We start from the raw sequence: 13,174 nt of genomic DNA, 5'->3' as shown, positions 1-13,174 counted from the left end.
TTTTGCTCTATTTAAATCAAGTTTTTTTCACATAACTATAGAGTATTATATGCAAACTTGAGCAAGAAAGCCAGTAAGTGAATTAAGTGGTGCACGTAACTCCTCTTCCAAATTTTTTCATATTAGCTTCAATTCGATCAATCAATTTCGTGCATTAGGGAATCGCCTAGGTCAGTTGTTTCTTAAATTTTGTTGAATAATACCTATTTTGTTCGTGCATTAATCCAGAGGTGAGTAACAACAGTTGCAATCATCGACTTTCTTTGCTCACTTAAATAATGATTTTCTTTAATGGGTCCTGTCTTTCCAGATTCCTTCTAGATAATGCTTCCCACTAGTCCAATCCATTATTTTGTTCGTCAAAGTCTCTGTTCATATCCACCTGCATCTCTTTGACGCTCACATTACTTTTGTTTGAATTAGAATTCCAAAATGTTTTCTTTTGGTTCCACGTAGCTAAATTTCAAAAATGTCCGAGTCATCTGGTTTAATGAAAAGAAAAGGAGGGTGCTGATATAGCTATTAAAAGCCTATTTCTCGGATCATGTGCATGATTCTACTATAGGACCTGGCTGTTTGGAATTCGATGTATGGGTATCAAGTGCAAGTACTTCCTTTGATAAACTGCATCCCTCTGCTTTCTCTAACCTTAATTCGATGGTTGCATTATTCTCTTATCACTATAATATTGACAGTCTTGAAAGTTTTGTAAGTTTTCCAGTATCCATACTCCAATTGTATACAAACACTATTGTTAGAATTATGACTGGTTTGGTTGTTAATTCCCATCATTTAGAATCATTACAACTTCCCATTGTTATCCCAAAGTAGAAGTTATCCCTATGGATCATCTTGCCATTTGAATGCCTTTTCCCAACTCATGCACTCTTCTGTGCTTCTTAGGGCATGAAAATTGTGCTTAGCACTAGAGTATCCATGATTTGCCCCTTGGTTCTCCTAAGGATTAGGCTGCTTAGTTGAAAGCTTCCCTCATAAGCACTTGGGTTTGCCCCTTAAAGGAATATACATGTCTTTTTGGGATTTGATTTTCTAAAGGATTTCATTGAGTAAACCATGGTGCAAAAAATGTGCCCAGTTGCAGTTGCAAAACAACTTTTGCGGTCAATGCGCATAATTTCACGGTTATCTTGGTCTATATATCGATCGGAGTAAGCTCAAAAATCTTTACTACATCGTCACTATACAATGATGCTAAGGAGATTTTGCACTATGAGCTAGATCGGTGAGTATGATTTTTTGGTCGAAGAATAATGTTGATTTAACCATGAATTAATGGAGTATCTCTACATAATTTCAGTTTTCTATGCAAGTTAGATTGAGTGAGGAAGAGTATCATCACAAGAAATGGGATTTGGTGTCTTTGAAGGAAGTTTAGGTTTTTGAAAAGTTGTCTTCAAAATGATCACTTTTAAAGGTAGTTTTGGTGATTATTGATTTTGTTGATTTGGGTTCTCATCGTGATTGTATAAGAGAAATGATAGAGTTTATATAAATTGGGTGCACACGTAGGTTGCTAAAACAACACAACCATTGCCATATTTTTATTATAAAATCCTTCATTTGGAATAGGTGAAATGTGAATGCTTAGATGGATGAGTAAGCATATTTTGAGGGATATAATTTAAATTGAAGACATAAAAAAGGGTTTAAACGTCGCATATGTCAAACATAACACGAAAAAGAATCATTTTTTTAATTTAGACTTGTGCAATCACAGTATTGGAGAACAAATTAAGAGGATTAAAAGTTGGAATTTTAGAGATTCGCAAAGAGGCTAAGGTAGACCAAATATGACATGTAGATCATGATTGGAAAAGATACGAAGATATAAGATTTACTAGTTGAGATGGTATAAAATTAAAATAAATGGAGAAGGAGAATTCATGTAGACATGCACTGGGATTGTTGTTACCTGGAATGCAATTCATAATATTTTTTCAATATGTGAGACACGTTTGGGAACAGGAACGGGAACGCAAAACGAAAACGAGAATATAAAGTGCAACCCAGAGTGTGACTTGGGAACGTAAATTGTTGTGTATAATATGTAAAGTAGATACCAAAAGAAAATGAAATTGATTTTCGTGCTATGAAAATTTGATTCATAAATCAACTTTAACGCTTTTATCTCTTTGATTTTCTCTTTTTTCTCTCCTTCAATCAATGGATGCCTAAAATCCTTGTACCATATTGATTAAAGTTATTTGGAACGTCACTTACCTTTTTAATTTTTTGAAAATTTATTTTCCAATTTAAGGCTTAATTTATTTCAAAGTCACATGGGCAAGTCAACCTTTTTTATTTTCCAATTTCCCTGCCTACTGCTTTGTGCTAAAGAAAATTTTGATTAACAAAATTCTATTGTGTTCTTATGTCTAAATAACACTGTTGAACCCTTCTAAACGTGTCCAATGATTAGAATCTTGGAATTAACTTTGAGTTGGAAAGCTAGGTGTGAGCATTACAACCCAATAATTACGTCTCTTGGAATTTTTGAAATTGTTGAGCGAAAAAATAAAAAAAATTAATCAAATAAGCGATTTTTTTAAACTTTTCCCAAAAGTAAGCGTCCAAACTCTAAAGCTGTGCTTTGGAGCTGTTCGCAGTTACTAACTGCGAACAGCTATGAAAGACAAACTAGCTGTTCGCAGTTGGTAACTGCGAACAGTTCAAAATCCACAAAATAGCTGTTCGCAGTTACTAACTGCGAACAGCAAAAAAAAAAAAAATATATATATATATATATTTTTTTTCGCAGTTAGTAACTGCGAACAGCTATTTTGTCTTTTTTGACCTGTTCACAGTTACTAACTGCGAACAGCTCCAAAGCACAGCTTTGGGGTTTGGACGCTTACTTTTGGAAAAAGTTTAAAAAATCGCTTATTTGATTAATTTTTTTTATTTTTTCGCTCAACTTTTTCAAATTTTCAATTAAGTAAAGTGGAGAGATCTCCATCAAGTTTGTAGTTCGTATCTGAGCTTGATTCTCTTCCACCACCATGACTCCCAAGCCACTATTCCTTGAGATCTTCATTCATTGTATGGATGGACTTGATGCTTATTCCCTATGTCCCACACATTTCCCTAAATCTTCATTTTTGAATGCCGCAACCCCCAGCCAATTTGTTGCGTTTTCTGAAATTGGCAAATGCAAATTCTCACTCTTCATCTCATCCACACACCCTTTCACCCAGTTTTTTGTCTTTTTCTTGCACTTGCCTTATCTAAAGCTTTCCGCAGGTGACAGTTTTCTTCCTGTATAACCCGCTGAAAACCCATATTCCAACCATTATGCCCGTCAACAAAAGTCTTTGATTTTTTTTTGTCGCGGCGACATTTGTGTTTTGCAAGAAAGAGGGCTTTATCTGATGTATTTATTTTCTAATGCATTCAACCCCTTTTGGAAAGGGTTTTGATTTCCATGTTGTCCCTGAAAAAATCATAAGATGAGAAATAAAGAAGAAAAAACGAAGAATGTAAGAGAAAACATAATTGGTGGGTGCTCATTTCTTCTAAGGCTACAACTAAAAGGTGCTGTAAGGCTTTCACCTATGCGCTATACCAATGAATCAAAACTGCATAAATAATCCAAAAAAGTCCCATTAGAAGAGAGAAGAAAACAAAAGAGAAAACATAACTCGTGGGGTATCCAATTCTTATGAGGCTAAGAACAAACGGCGCTCTAAGACGCTTGATTTAGGCGTTATATTGCTCTCTCCTTCAGTTTTCACCTCGCTGGCCCTATTAAGGCGCCTATTCCCTCCCCTGCCCAAGACACTAGCCTTACGCTCTCTCTAAACTAAGCTCAGAACCAGAGAAATTAGTTAGACTCAATTTCAGAATCTTACTAAACGGATAGACTCTTCTGTTCAGAATAGCACATGTCAGATAACTTCCGTTATTCTCATCAAGTTGCAAAATACAGCATCAATGAAAAAGAAGATGAGAGATGAATGATGGTGAGCTTCTCACAAGAACTGGTGTTTTGTCATAGGTTTAAAGCATTTTAGGATATTAATCAATAAAGTTTGTTGAGCTTAAACACATTACTGTTTTATGTTGGTATTGGTCCATTATTTAGATTATATTCTGTATTCGGAATTTTCTGTCATGCATGAGCACAGAGAGTTCCTCTCAACCTCTCCTTAGACCTTTGGTGTTAATTTTTTGTTTTGTTATGTTTTGCAATGCTTAATATGTTAGTTGGCATATTGAGGATGTGATTTTTTGATTATCAAGTCATCAATTGTTATTCGAGTGAAAGCCACGTGTATAGTTTTCACAGCAGTATTTCTTGTAGTATTAGTAACAATTTTTGAGGGGAAAACATGTCATGTTTCTTCATACACACAGGTGTTCTGAAAATTTGAAAATTTCTTATGCTTGATTAACATTTTTTGTCTGAATCCTTCAAGGCTTGAGATTGTGTTTGCAGCCAGCACTTCAAGATTTATGACAATTTAAATCTACCTATTATAAATTGACTTGTTGATCTTGTTATTTACTGCAATGAGAGAAACATTATGTTTTGGTTGTATTTGTTGAGTCTTTGACACTGATTTTGCTGGATTTCCTAGATCTTGTGAAAGATTTGCTGCTAGTTTTCTTAGATACCGGCCTATGATCATATTTTCTACAAAAAAGTAGAAGAAATAGGTGCCAAACCTTATTAGTTGAAACAACAAACCATATGGTTGATATGAATTTTGAAAGGAGGGCTTAACATTGTGCTTTTCAATGTTAGTTATTGCTAATATTGAGCAGATGGCTTCACCATTTTATCAGTACCAAGTCATTGATCATGCCATATATGCTCTATAAGCTTGAAGCATATTATTATGCATGTTCAACGCTACTGCTTTCTCCAAACTCGATTTCACTTCCGTTGAAGCCTTGGCCTTCAAAATGAAGAGTTTGATGAGACCATGCTTTGAAAACTGTCTTTATGTTTGGTGATGACTCATGATTACGGCTGACCTTAAGGCTTAATGAAAGGTAGTCTAATATCTGTCAGTCAGTCGAGAAGAATCCAAATAAATTGGGCTTTCTTTCTTTTTATTTGAGGAAGGGGGTGTAGGGAGATGGATTGAAGGCTTCTAATAGGAGTACACCTTTATCTACTAAATTCCTCAAGGACATAATTTTTTATGTATCGTTAATTGGTTTTTGGTTTTTATAGACTTTACGGAGTCATATGTCGAGTTTTAACGAGTGTATAAAGTGGCAGTTGTCCTCTTAAACTCATCTGTTTTAGTTTTCTTTTCTGTATATTGATCTGAATGTTCTGTTTGAAACCTTGTGCAGATACTTGATACAAACCCAAAGCTTTGTTTTCGTCTTCAACAGCAAAAAATGATCGAACTTATCAGGAGAAAGGTAGAAGATGCTCTGGAATTGTCTCAAGAAGAGCTTGCTCCAAGGGCGGAAGAAAATGTACACTTTTTTCGGTCTTCATCTTGGGTGTTGTTACTTTTTTCATCTGCTCCTCTTTCAGACAGTTTGTTTTGTTCAATTCCTTATTTATTCTTGTGTTGCTTCTGTATTCCTGTATATGACAGTGGAATCCTTAAGTTCGGAAATGAAGGGGAAGGAGAAGAAATCCATCAGTGTAATTATGAGTATTTTGCACTTATGTGTAGTTATATATAATATTTGCTATTAAGGGTCAACCAGAAACAACTTCTTTGTTTTTACAAGGATAAGGTTGCTTACATGAGACTTTCCAAGACCTTATCCAGGTAGGACCCACTTGATGACATTGGGGTAATAGAATGTTGTTTTAGTCGTATTCCTAGTTAGAAGTTACTATTGTCGTGAAGCTTTTTCTCCTTCCCCCTGCAGCCTGCATCAAATCATCATCTGATCATAATTGGCTTATAAGTTGGTTGTCCTAGATATCTTTCTGTACCGCCATTAATATGCTGCTGATTTTAATGAAAAATATTTCACAGCAAAGCGTTCCTAGAAGAGTTGGAGAGAACTGTTACTCTGCTTGTATTTGAAGACGCCTCTATGTGTCCAGTTGGGGACCTAGACCTATCTCAGCATTCGAAGATAGCAGATGAGCTCAATGCGGCCATTCCTCAACGTCAAAATCATGATAAAGGTAAAGCTGTACTTTGCTTTTGATTTTGACAAAATCGAAATGAATCATTATCCTTCACTATGCTCGTTGTGTTGGTGTGTTTTATTTACCTGTTTCGTGACTGTGCACTGCCAGATCCAATGCTACTCAGCATGTTGAAATTGCTTATTAAAGCTCAGAATGAACTTGATGTAAAATCTGCTTATCCTCGAATGACCGATTTATCATCTGCCAAGCTAGAAGAACTTGCTGCCTGAAAGCCAAGCAACCTGATGTTCTAACATCTATCTTGTAAATCTCAAAATTCTACGCGTATGTTCTCGGTCTGGATATACCCCATTGTTGATAGTCAGGACCATTTCCCCATTTTTTTGAAAGCTCTTTACTGGCTTTTGAACAGAGGCACTGTTGATTTGTTAATGTGGGTGCCATTTAAGTCTTGTTACTTCTAAGTGGACAGCTACTGGCCTTCTGGTGATCACATGGAATCAAAGTGTTCCTTCAAGTTCATCTTGTTAGGCCTTCAATCAACAAGGTAAAGGACTATCCCTCGCTCTGTCTCGATCAAATTTTTGTTCGAGCTCTTTGCATATTATGGAGATGGGGGAGTTATTCGAATTAGATAAGACACTCGAATTCAAATAGGGTTCGGCCAACTCTTAACATAAAATTTATATCATAGTTGTCATATTAGTCACAAAAACTGAAAATTACCAGATTTGAATATTTTAGTATATAATATCTGAAACCTCATCGATCACCTAAATGAACACCGGTTGAACTTGAGGGTTGGGGAAAAGAAATTGACAGAAGAGGTAAAAATGGTCCAAAACAGTGCAGACTGTAGAATCTGTAGCTCTAGCTATTCCCATCTAGTTTGTCTTTTAAGACTTTTATAACTTCTCTTGTGACACTATTCCTTTTGCAAATAACTGGGTTTCAAGGACCACTTATTTAAACTCCAGTTTTGATTGAGTGCAGCTCAATTCACAAAAGAACAAGAAAAAGACTCCAAATGTTAAAGATTGCCTGCAAAGTTGCAAGGATTTCATCATATTAACTAACTTTCAAATTTTACATTTGTGTGGGTGTTAATCTTTTAATTGATTCTCAATATCTTGGAATGAGTTTGGAATTGGACAATATGTTTTATGAAAATGTTTTAGATTTAATTTAGGATTGATGCCTAATTAACTTGTCAAATTAAGTGTTTGAGGGTTTCTCTTTTATATTGACGATAAGAGTTTGATTCTCACCACTTACATAAAGGATTAATTCTCTCTTTTCTTTGCTCTGAGGAATTCTTGTTTGAATACAACAACTTGTCAAATTACATAGATATAGTTTGTTTGATTTTCACAAATATGCAACCCGGTCAAAATTAACACTATTGAAAAACTGTTCAACCCTTCTTGAAAAAGACATAAATTTTAATTATTAATAACATGTAAATAAGTAGGAGTATGCACTAGATTTCAAATAGTCCAATTAAAAATAATTAACTTACTTTTTAATCTGATGACCCGATTAACACCTTTATTTAGATTTTAGACTCATTTTTACAAGTAGGCCATCTTTAAAGACTTGGTTTGGTGTTTCCCTAACATAATTAAATAAATGTGTAGGAGAGTAGGAGTACTTTCTTTACAAAATCTTTGGGTAATTCATTTTTACAAGTAGGCCATCTTTAAAGACTTGGTTTGGTGTTTCCCTAACATAATTAAATAAATGTGTAGGAGAGTAGGAGTACTTTCTTTACAAAATCTTTGGGTTACCCATTTAGTTATTTCTAAGGCAAATCTACAGCTCCAATGTTATCAAGTCCAATCTTATGTATGTTTTAAACAGATGTTGCATGCCCCACTAATCATTTCACAATGGAATTTTATTTTTGGATCATTGACGCAAAAGAGATGATAAAAGATAAGTTTAGGTACAAAGTGTGTTCATATGAAAATGGTAAAAAACTACTAATTACTTGATGGGTATATTTGTTAGTGATCCTCTCTTAATAAAACCGTCTTAACATAAAAATTATGTATTCTTATAATTTGTATTAATTCTGTTATATAACTCTTTTGTGGGTGCTTCTCTGTGAAACCGTCTCAAAACAAGCTCATATACTTATAATTTGTTTTTATTGTGCTAGTTAACTCATGTATTGCGCACATTTCAGAGTAAAACCACCTCAATAATTTGTGATAATTGTTTTATATTAAATAACAAATTAGTAATTGTCTCACCACCACTAACTAGACATCAATTTTATTACTCTCAATTTATTTGATTTTCAAAATTCAGTTTAACCAGGCTCGATTCAATTAAAATTTAGCTGCCTCTTATACTATACTTTTTTGTACTGAATAGTTACACCGATAATAAGATAAAAGTACTTATTATGCTCATTTATTTTGTTATACGTCCTTCTATTTTAATTAAATGTTTAATTTCTTCCTTTAATATATTCACATTTAATATCTCTTTTTGTGCGATTAGGGGGATTTTGGAATTTTTTTTAACAATTTTCATTTTTGAAAAATTAATTCTTTTTATTTATTATAATTATTTTTTAAGTTATTATTATTTATTAAATATTATAGTAAATTATTTTATTTTATTATATATTTATATATATATATATATATTTTTGTGTTTACTTAAATTATTTATTTGTTATTTTGGTTTATTTTATTTTATATATGTATTTTATTTAGTAAAATTTTTTTATTTCATATTTTTGTGTTGATATTGTTAATATATTGAAATTTGAATTATTAAACTAATTGATATTGTTAATATATTAAATAGTTTAATCTTTTAATTATTATGAATAAATTTATATTTTCAGGACTTTGAAAACTTAGGGGATGATTTAGATTACTCCGATAGATTCGTTATCGATAGGGAATTTGATTCTGTAGATGATTTACATGCTTGGGCTGATGAGATAGCACTAACAATTGGTTTTCAATTTACACGTGCTTCACATAAACAAAAGGAAGGACGTTCTTGAGTGAGTTTGTACTTAACATGTCACCGCTATGGTAATATAAGGGGTGATCTGCAACACTTAGACAATGCTGCCCGATCTGGTTCCAAAAGTAGGGCTTGTGGGTGTAAATTTATGATTTTAGGAAGTAGTCGTAAACCAAGGGAAAGACCTTGGACGGTAAGAGTGTTTCCTGGTGAAAAAAGAAGACATAATCACCCGTTCTTAGTGTACAGAGATGGTTAAATAAGAGTAAATAGGATGACTGTCGATATTAGGCAGCACATACGAGATCTTAGTGCAACTGGCATGCAACCAGAGTTTATAATGACTTCAATTAGAAAAAATTTTCCTGGTTTTTTTGCTAGTATGAATAAAATTTTATAATGTAAGACAATCAATAAGGACTCCTCTTCAACAGTCTTTATATGGCCACAGAGCATAATTATGTAGTTTGGACAGACTTAGATAGTGAGAGGCGGTTGAGTAGATTATTGATTGCAAATCCTACATCTATACAGATGATACGTTCGTGGCTTCATGTTGTATTGATAGACACAATGTACAAAACTAATAAGCAAAAGTGGCCCCTTTGCGAAATAATTGGAATGACGCCAACCAATTACAACTTCTTGGTTGCGTTCTGTTTGATGCGAGATGAGGCGGCTGTGTCTTATTCTTGGGTGTTGGAGAGGTTGAAGGATATTTACGGCAGAGTTCAAACGCCTAACGTAATCGTAACGGATCGAAAAGAGGATTTATCTGCTGCTATTCGTGTTGTCTTTCCAGGTAAACAGGTTTTAATGATTAATTATTGTCGATATATATATATATATATATATATACATATATATATATATATACATATATATATATATATACATATACATATACATATATATATACATATACATATACATATATATATATATACATATATATATACATATACATATATATATATATATATATATATATATATATATCAATCAATTTTAAATTTCTGTTTAATGCAGATGCACGACATTTATTATGCGTATGGCATATTGGCAATGACGTGGAGAACATGGTCGACAAATTGTGTGGCGGCAAGAGAAATCAACAGGGGAAGATATTCAGGCAAACAAAATGGAACACTTTGGTTAACAGTCTGACGATCCTTGAATTTGAAAACAGGTGGGAAGGGATTGTGTCTACTCGGTTGACTAGGAATAGGAGGGTTGTGCGATATTTGGCTGTAACATGAATTCTTCACAAGAGAAATTTATGCGTGCGTGGACGAATGACTGTTTGCCAACACTCTTCCTTCAAGTACTACTTGGGTAGCGGTAATAGCTCATTTGACACCCTCTTTAAAAGGGCACATGCACAGATAACGGCTAACGAATCAACAATCGAGGATAAGACAAGTTCTGCAGGAATCTATGAATTCGATTTCAAGGACGTCGCGACTTAATTTTTTGAGACTGTTGTATTGTCATGTTTCCATATTTACCTTGGAACAATTGATGATGGAGCACAACCGGATGTTAAACTTGGGGATTTATGTTTTTGACAAATGCGGTTGTGTACTTCAAAGAACCCACGGATTACCCTGCGCGTGTTACTGTTACTTGGCAATCAAGTCTCATGGTTCGTTGTACTTGGACGATATACATTCATTTTGGAAAACATTAAAGTACTTGGACGATATACATCCACGGATTACCCTCTAAAAAAGCTTTTTCATTTTCCCTGATTTCCAGCCATTTACTACCATTTTGATATTTTAATAAACTATTAATAAAAAATTAAAAGCATAAAAAAATACAATAAGTTATATTCATCTTAATTACAATTACAATATTAATTTAATAAACATTTAAGTAAATTTAATAAACACTTACAATCATATAAATTATTAACAACTAAAATTATTCACACATATAAACAAATAAACAATTATTATATTAATAAATAATTAAACAACTAAAATTTAATTAACTAAAATAAAATTTTATTAACAATTATTATATTAAAAAATAATTAACAACTAAATTTTAATTAATATATTATTATTATATTAAAAAATAATTAAATATTTTAATAAATTATTTAAATTCAAAACTAATTATTATAATAATATTATCATAATATAATAATATATTAAAATAAAATAATTTATTACAACATTTATTAAATAATAATAATTTAAGAAATAAATTAAATAAACAAAAGGAATTTCAAAAAAAAAATAAAATTACGAGTCGCACAAAAATTGCGACTGAACCTAGGTAGAGTCTCACAAAATGTGCGACTGAACCTAGGAGGAGTCGCACAAAAAGTGCTACTGTTCCTAGGTTCAGTGGCACTTTTTGTGCGACTTGTTTTTTTTTTGTTTTTTTTTTTTGAATTTTGAATTACATTAAAATAGAAATTACTTTTGAGTTTTTGTTAACGACTCCTATGTTCAATTTCACTTTAGCTCTGATTAATTTTATCTGTAGATTTTGTGTTTTTTGAAGTGATAAAAGTGTTATTGAGTGAGTTTGAAGTGTTTTACAGAAGTTTAAAAATTTTTAAATTCAAGGGCATTTTCGTCATTTTATTAAATTAATTTAAAATAAGTGTGGCGATAAAATGAAAAAGGTGTCGAAAAATAAGAACCGGAAATTTAAAATCAAAATTAAAAGTTTTGTAGAAAATCAATAGAATATGGAGAGGAGTAATGATGAAAGCCAAAGAAAAAAGAGTAGTGAAGTGAAGATCTCAACGTTTGTTTGATGGATGAGATAATCATAACATTACTTGTAGAGTTGTAGGGTTGTAGCAGCACATACAGTAGAATCTACTTCATCTACGGCATCATTTGTTCAACAACTCTTCAAACTTGCCCAGTTTTATGCACTAAAGGCAATAACTCATTTAATGCTTCTCAAGACCAAGCCTCAAATCACAATACTTCGAGTAAATACTAATATATTATATATGTCATTTTATAATGCTATTGACAGTAACATATTATATGAAAAGTATCAGCTAAATACTTACTTCATACTCTTACTCTAGAGAATATTAAGAGGGACCCATTTGCAACTGATTTCCTGTGCTTGCCTACGTCTATCTGCTCTGTATTGCTCTTTGGACACTACCAGTCAGTCACTTCATCACAACAATACAATGTAAAAAAAACCCATTTCAAAATAAAACAGGGAAAGAGCAAAGCTAAATAGAATCATTTATAAGTCATTTTATGACTTAAAAATATTATTTAATACTCTAATTACAATATAGTAAGTATAATGAAAAGTTGAAAAAAATGTAGATGGAATTGAGTAAGTAGCCAGTGTTCTTTACACTTAAATACCATAAACTGAGAATTATAATTTTAATAACCCTTAAAAGTTAAAATTTAATTTATTTGAGTATTACCTTAAAAAACTACTTTCCAGTCAAGTGTACTAGGATGTATAGATCCATGACTGTTTTTCTTTTCATTAATGATCTACAAAAAGTTCAGTCCTTTCACCAACCATTCCTAGTACAATTTTTTGCTGAGTTATTTATGAATGTTGATAATTAAGTTGTTAACATACAGAATAATTCTAATAAAATAAAAATTAACAAAAAAACAAAAATTAGAATTAGCAATTGGATTAATTAAAGCTTGAAAAATGAAAACCACTTCTCTAAATTTATATGCAACAAAAATTACAAACTTCAGATGAACACAAGTCAGAACAATTCACTCTGAAATTCAAAACCCTTAAAAAACCCATCAAAACAACTACATTTTCTTCATTTATACCAATTCTTCATACATTTTACTTCAAAATCTAATAAAAAAAACATAAACTAGAGTAGAATTAGCAGCTAAAATTAAGAAAATTTGAAGCTTGTAGTAATACCCAATTGCATTTTGTTCACCATCGATGCTCTGTTCTGTTCCTCTGAATCCTCCATTAATGAAGATGGAGCTACTACTATCATCAAAATTCATGGCATAACTTGAAGGATCATAATGAAATCTCACTTGTTTTTTACCTTTGTGATGGTTGTTGTTCTTCTTCATACTCTTTTTTACTGCTGCTTTAACTTTC

The 13,174-nt window shown here is 32.3% G+C and overlaps 1 protein-coding gene across 5 annotated transcripts; it reads left to right on the top strand.

Moving 5' to 3' along the window:
* Positions 1-2,968: 2,968 nt before the first annotated feature.
* Positions 2,969-10,931, top strand: LOC130815423 (protein GID8 homolog). 5 transcript variants are annotated; one of them, XR_009042598.1, is made up of 7 exons: positions 2,969-3,980; positions 5,326-5,483; positions 5,973-6,127; positions 6,242-6,418; positions 6,507-6,641; positions 8,955-9,884; positions 10,112-10,928. XR_009042598.1 is itself a non-coding variant. In XM_057681890.1 (4 exons), exons 1-4 carry the CDS (start codon positions 3,975-3,977, stop codon positions 6,361-6,363), a joined length of 441 nt encoding a protein of 146 aa, XP_057537873.1. In that variant the 5' UTR covers positions 2,970-3,974; the 3' UTR covers positions 6,364-8,583. The 5 variants fall into 5 exon arrangements, 3 of the variants coding, with proteins under 3 accessions (XP_057537873.1, XP_057537870.1, XP_057537871.1); XR_009042597.1 differs by having other exon boundaries at positions 2,970-3,980; positions 6,242-6,641; positions 10,112-10,926; XM_057681890.1 differs by lacking the exons at positions 8,955-9,884; positions 10,112-10,928 and having other exon boundaries at positions 2,970-3,980; positions 6,242-8,583.
* Positions 10,932-13,174: the final 2,243 nt, after the last annotated feature.

The sequence above is a fragment of the Amaranthus tricolor genome, chromosome 6 (assembly GCF_026212465.1).
Source record: "Amaranthus tricolor cultivar Red isolate AtriRed21 chromosome 6, ASM2621246v1, whole genome shotgun sequence".
NCBI classification, from domain to species: Eukaryota; Viridiplantae; Streptophyta; class Magnoliopsida; order Caryophyllales; family Amaranthaceae; genus Amaranthus; species Amaranthus tricolor.
This window is presented reverse-complemented; position numbering and strand designations above follow the sequence as displayed.

Coding starts and splice junctions, on each gene's coding strand:
- LOC130815423 (XM_057681887.1), top strand. CDS start 9,524: ATGGCCACAGAGCATAATTATGTAGTTTGGACAGACTTAGATAGTGAG. Junction 9,885..10,111: donor TATTCGTGTTGTCTTTCCAG/GTAAACAGGTTT, acceptor TGTTTAATGCAG/ATGCACGACATTTATTATGC.